The sequence below is a fragment of the Squalius cephalus genome, assembly GCF_949319135.1.
Source record: "Squalius cephalus genome assembly, chromosome: 16".
Taxonomy (NCBI): domain Eukaryota; kingdom Metazoa; phylum Chordata; class Actinopteri; order Cypriniformes; family Leuciscidae; genus Squalius; species Squalius cephalus.
In genome coordinates, this window is record NC_137137.1 from 2,997,510 (window position 1) to 3,003,953 (window position 6,444).

At 38.3% G+C, this 6,444-nt stretch overlaps 1 protein-coding gene across 1 annotated transcript; it reads right to left on the reverse strand.

Moving 5' to 3' along the window:
* Positions 1-2,517: 2,517 nt before the first annotated feature.
* Positions 2,518-4,282, reverse strand: LOC307174234 (4-galactosyl-N-acetylglucosaminide 3-alpha-L-fucosyltransferase 9-like). The gene is made up of 2 exons (XM_079897963.1): positions 4,137-4,282; positions 2,518-3,978 (listed from the first exon to the last, which is right to left on the reverse strand). The coding sequence occupies exon 2, from the start codon at positions 3,968-3,970 to the stop codon at positions 2,888-2,890; it is 1,083 nt and encodes a 360-aa protein (XP_079754089.1). The 5' UTR covers positions 3,971-3,978; positions 4,137-4,282; the 3' UTR covers positions 2,518-2,887.
* Between the last annotated feature and the right edge of the window lie 2,162 nt (positions 4,283-6,444).

A 6,444-nucleotide genomic window follows, 5' to 3' on the forward strand; every position in this document is an offset into this window, starting at 1 on the left:
GATGGCACTGCATGAGAAACCATCATGCTGTGTTAATACGTAGCCTATGTACTCACTTCACACAGTCTGCAGCTGCATCAAGAAATGCAACTTGAGGCTCTGTTACGCAAGGAGAAAGCTACATCAGTTAAAAAAAAGAGAGAGAAAAGGGGCTTTTTGTTAGAAAACTTACACTTATGGATGTGAAATTTGATTAATAAAATTAACAGATTAATTACAAAAGCCTCCTTAATCACACTGTTATCATACTTTGAATATCCAAAAGTGACATTTTCAAAATGCAAAACAAAATCAGAGAGTACGTTTTCCTTAATAAACATAGACACTTTAGCATAACTTTTTCACACGAGTACAATGCCAGAAAATGTGGGGTGTTTCCAAGTGCAAAGAGCAAAAAGAGCAACTTACATCAATGTCTTTCTTAAACTTACTAAGGAAATGTTTGACAGGATAGAATTTGTGCATTATCTTGAAAGAGATTTCTTTCACGAGGCTTCATTAACTGTTTTGAAACACTTCGAAATTTCATGATCTCTGTCAACCCATGAATCATGAGGATTCACTGAGAACCATGAACAAGTGTCTGTGGGTTTTACCTGATCTCTGATCAGTTTTATACATTTGTAGACGTTTTAATTAGACTCATTTAATTTAATTAGTATAATTAAAATGAATAAGTTAATAGTATCTTATTGGCCTGTTTAGCTGAGCCATTCATAGAACAAGCAAAAAAAAAAAAAAACCTGACAAATGATAAAATAACATATAGACACTTGATAATTTTATTAGATGATTAATTGCATTTGAAAGATTTTACTTAAAAAAAAAAAGGACAATAGATTTGTAAAAGGTGTTTTTATCCATGTTTGCCCCGGGTTTATGTTGCATTTACACTGTTCTGACCACTAGGGGTCACCGTAGAGACCGGTGTGGGATTGTTTCGAAGCCTCGACAATACACATTTGCTTCAACTGTTTCCAGTGTTCCACGAAGCCTCGATCAGCCCACCACTATAGCTGTGGTCAGTTGAATCCACGTTTCAGCATGTTTTTGGGAAAAACGGGCATTGAGTCCTCAGTTCCAAAGACAAAAGGGACCATCCAGGCTTTCATCAGCGACAGGTGCAAACGCAATCTGTCACAATCTGTCATGGTACAGAGGTGCATCAGTGCAAACAACAGGGGTGATTCGCATGTGTGCAGGGACGGACTGACAATCTGTGCGTTCTGGAAAAGTCCAGAACGGCCGTCCAACCGAGGGCCGTCGGCACAAAAAAAATTCTAATAAAGCAATATGAACAGCCAACAGCAGGGGCACTAATACGATCACTTATATGCTACGTGTAAAAAAACAACAACTGAGGAAGAAGAGTCGGCCTATTAGCCACTGACATAGTAGTTTTATAAGGCTTACCTAGCTATTGCACTTTTAAATTTGCTTACATTATATTTGAATAGTTATAATAAGTTATAGTTGGCTATATAGCAGTGGTCTCCAACGTGGTGGCCGCGGGTACCTGGTATCCCGCGTGGTGCCTGTGAGTTGCCCGCTAAACACATTCTATAAATAATAGCCCCAACTTGCCAATAGCGATCCACTGTAAATCGAGGCTCCAGACGTGCCGGTGGGTGCAACTAAACATTTGCACCGTTGCCACTGAATTACCCAACTCTCTTTGATTATACGCTGTCATTTGCGTTGCGTCTGATAAACATCAAATGGGAAACGCTCAAAAAGCGGAACGAAACTTGTTTTATCTGTGCGCGGCCAAAGCAACCAGGGCTGATCTCGATAACGCGAACATTATTACACAGAGCTGCGCGATCGACTGAAGCATTTAAATTCAGCGCAGAATTCTCTATCTCTATATTATAAACCCACAGATGACTATGTGATTTAAGTTAGTTAAAAGACAGATGAAACAGCGCAAAAAAACAGTAGTAAAACAAACTTTTTTTGAAAAAATTCTGTGACATAAATTAAAAATTGCTTAACACCAAATTTATCTTTAACACTGAAGATAACAACACCGCAGTCCTTTTAGGCATTAAAAAATCCACATCTGATAAATGTAAAGACAGAAAAAAATGAATAGCTTTTGTTTGGAAAGCAAACATTCAGTTGGAACATTAAACAAATTTGATTTGTTTCGCTGCGTCGCTGCTCATTTGCATAAAGGGTAACTCTTCAACTTTATCACAGTGCCAACCTTCGATTTTGCCAAATGGAAACCAAAAGCTTTTAATGAAAAATGATTGGTGTGCAGTCTGACTTGCCCAATGTTCTGCAAGACAAATCTCAAGCAATGAACAAACTACAGTAGTACTTTTTTAGGCATAAGTCTGATCTAGTTAATCAAGGTCAGCGGGTTTACCTGACAGTGACGTATAGCCTGCATGTTACTGAGATGGAAATGTGGCTATAAAAAAAACAAATCTAGCAAGGTCTGTGAAATCAATGAAACTTGTGCATTTATCTTTGACTCTTTCTTACAATAAATGAGTGGTGAGAACATTAGAAATTTAGATTTCCTTTTATATGCACCGGTTATGCCGAGTGCTCTCTGAGATAAGTGAAGGCAGGATCCATGTGCAGGAGAACTTTATTAATATAATAATAACCAAAGTAAAACAGGGAGAACTGAGAACCCCAACAAAACAGAACAATAAACCAACACACATAATTTATGCAGATTATAAAATCTTCTGAACAGAACTACAACCATTTTGTAGTTAATTACAACCATCTTCACCTACTTACAGTCATCCACTCAGTATCAAAATACTTAAATTTGTTACAAACTTTAGTATCAGATTAAACAATTTCACAGAACATATTCTATTTCATAAACTTTCATACAGTATCCGGATCATGTAACAAAATCTCTTTAATTGAAATACCACTCATAAATATCATGGGCTTCTTTATATTCTCTGTGTCGTGCTATATGGTCACAGGCGGTGCAAATAGCCAGAATAAACTCTTGGGTTTGTAGTATTAAATGAGGAGTTGGAGAGAGATATTTCCTCCAGTTAAAGAACCTGCGATATGCTTCTTCGTCCTTGTCCAGCTGAAGCAGATATTCTGCTAGTGACTTTGCATCTGGGAAGTCATTCACATGAATGAAGGCATCGCCGGGAACAAAGTTTTCATAGTTTCTTCTGGGAGGACCCAGAACCACAGGGACGGTTCCTGCAGCAAGCGGCCCATTTATCTTCTCAGTGATGTAGTCCTTGTGGATGGAGTTCTCAAAGGAAAGGTAAAACTTGCAGCTAGCTAGGGTAGGATAGTATTCCTCATAACTAAGAAATGTTGCATAAGCCCTTCCGAACAGATGCACTTGGATGTGTTTGCTGAGTTCTTGGTAAAACTGGTTCCTTGTGCCGACACCTGTAAAGGCAGCATTGTTACTCACAATCCAGCACACCAGTTTGTCCTTTTTGGGAATTACAAACTGCTCATCTGGTTTCTTCCTGGTGTTTAATTTCAACCGTACAGGAATATCAGCATCATGTCTGTAGCTGAGAGTGAGATTGAACAGGTTTTCCAGACCTGGTATTTTCTGAGTGTTGGTCGGTGATTCCAAATGTAACCAAATCCACTTCTGGAACGGAGGACGAGGAGATGGAGGAAGGTTGGTCAGGTCCCAACTGATGCCCCTGTGATAAACCATGACAGCGTCTGCATTGGTGTAGAGTGATCTATCATCCGTCAACTGACAACCATCGATATTGTAAAACTTTTTGCAGTCACTGAAGTCAAACCTGTAATTTTCAGGCCAGACCCATAGTAGAAGAAGAGGTTTGTCTTCTACTGTATCAGGAAGAGAACTCTTGCTCTCGGGAGACTTCTTTTGTTCAGGTCTAGGAAGTGGAAGAGGACAGTTTTTTGGAGGTGTAAACCAGAAAAACATGACGCTCAGAGAGATGATACAAGCCAGCGTCACTATTAAAGCCAGACGATTTGACATTGTCTGATCTAAAAACAAAAATAAAAAGGAAATGATCAGCCTCGAACATAAACAAGAATAAAAACAAATGCCTCCATATTAAACGCTAAAACATTTGACTCTTACAATTAGATAAGACTCAAATTGTACAGAATGTTTGGAATGAATAGAGAACTCAACTTCTTACCTCTTTAAGAGCCCTTCATTAACAGAAATTTGTAGTTGTGTTCCGCGCGAGAGGACCGCACTATGTAAAGACAGAAGTCTAAAAACATATGGAAACTCAACGCAGAATCGCCGATAACCTCATGTGTACACTGCCTCTGACGCCTCGAAACGCCGCCTCTGCTCATCCAAACAAACCTGAACCAGCTAAACTAGATCAACAACTTCAATGAAAATAAAAAATACAGTCAGGTTATAGCCTAAATAACAGGTGTGACATTTCATGTGTTACAGTCTCTGGCCTAGGTCAGGGATGTAACATAAACAACAAAACAATACTTCTTAGTTAGACTTTTTTTATTGTCTTTTCTTGCTCTCTTGTTTGTCTTCAGAGCGGTGTACTTCAAATTTTACAAAACAATCACTTGAAAAGAAAGAATCAAACAAACAAGGAAAAGATTTGAAGCAAAATCTTCAGGGGTGAGCTAATGCCAAAACAACAAACAAACAGAAACTAACTTCCCTATGAATCATAAAATAAAAGAAACAAACATACAATAACATACCCTATCTCCCCAGCTAACAGGGAATGTTCCCATAACTTTCACTAACATTATGTAAAAGTTATGTAAATGTAATGTTAATGTTAGTAAAAAACGTTTATCAGATAATGTGTCTGGAACATTCTTATAATGTTTATAGAGCTAAAATACATTCTCGTTACGTTGAGAGAAAAAAGTTCTTAGAACAAAGTTTTTAGAACGTCCTTGTGATGTTATTTGTTCTTGACTGATTTTCTCATAATGTTGAGTGAAAACGTTCTTATAAAAACGTTCATGGAAGGTCCTTGTGATGTTCTCATAATGTTGAGTAAAAACGTTCTTAGAACAACGTTCAATAAACGTCCTTGTGATGTTCTCATAATGTTGAGTAAAAACGTTCTTAGAACAACGTTCATTGAATGTCCTTGTGATGGTATTTGTTCTTGACTGATGTTCTCATACTATTGAGAGAAAACGTTCATAGAACAACATTCTCAGATACAAAAATATGTTCTTAGAATGTTTTTCTAACATTCCCATTAAGTTATGAAAACGTTATTTCTGAATGTTTTCTGAACGTTCCAAACAACCGTTTTTTTTTTAAAGGGCACCTATTATGCAAAATTCACTTTTACATGGTGTTTGAACATCAATGTGTGTTGGCAGTGTGTGTACACAACCACCCTATAATGATAAAAATCCACCTAGTGCTTTTTTTATAATCCCCATACATCATAAGCACTGTCTCAGAACAAGCTGTTCTCAGATTCGGGCAATGTGACGTCACTTTGCACAGGCCCCTCCCACGACTGTTGATTGACACTGCAGTTTTAGCGTAGACCCACCCTGAGTGAGCTGGACACAGTCCGCCATTGTTTTGACGCTTGAGCAGCTGTAGACAAGAATGTCTCCTAAGCGATTGAGGTGTGTTGTTGTTGGATGTAAGAATGAACATAGCAGTCTTCATTTACTCTCGTTGTTACTCAAGGATGGATCTGTACAGTTTGTGATCCAGCTTACACTCTCCGGAGCGACAGGACTAACGTGACTGATCACGGCAGAAATGAAAGTGAGAGCGCGCACTTTATGACAGCTCATCGAGTCATTTTACGGATATAAGGTTTACCAGTTTATTAAGCACCCACTGAAAAGGTGTGTATATTTGTTTACTGTTAGTTGTAACGAGTGTTTTGTGTACTTCGCTGTGTATGTTGATGATAATGAAAGGGAGAGAGAGAGTTTATGGATAAGACTTTAATGCTCACTTCTTATACTGTGTTTATTCGGTGTGATTCTCTGGAGTAAAACTAACGCTTCATCTTTTGTGTGATGTACAGTAAACTTCACTGAACTCATCAGTATATTTTGGTCATCATTCGGACGGGTTTTGCTACAGCAGGCTTGTTTTAATAGTGGATAAAAGCAGATGACAAATAAGTTATAACCATAATTAAACTAAACTATACCTGTTCTATCTCCATACAGCATATATTCTCTGGCTCTGTGGGCATTATTGTCCGACTCTGAGACGAAATGAACACCGCAACTGAGAGTTTCTGTTCTGATATGATCAGATGAGATTGTCCTGGCTCTGAGTGCGAGCTCGTGAAGCTCCGCCCCCTGTGCCGGCAGCAGCAGGTTCATTTGCATTTAAAGGGATACACACTAAAACGGCACGTTTTTCTGAGCCCCAAAAAATTACAATTTAAACATGCTGTAAAAAATTATCTGTTGGGTATTTTGAGCTAAAACTTCACATACATACTCTGGGGACATCAGAGACTTATT

Excerpts from the sequence above, each read along its gene's own strand:
- LOC307174234 (XM_079897963.1), bottom strand. The coding sequence starts at position 3,970 with ATGTCAAATCGTCTGGCTTTAATAGTGACGCTGGCTTGTATCATCTCT.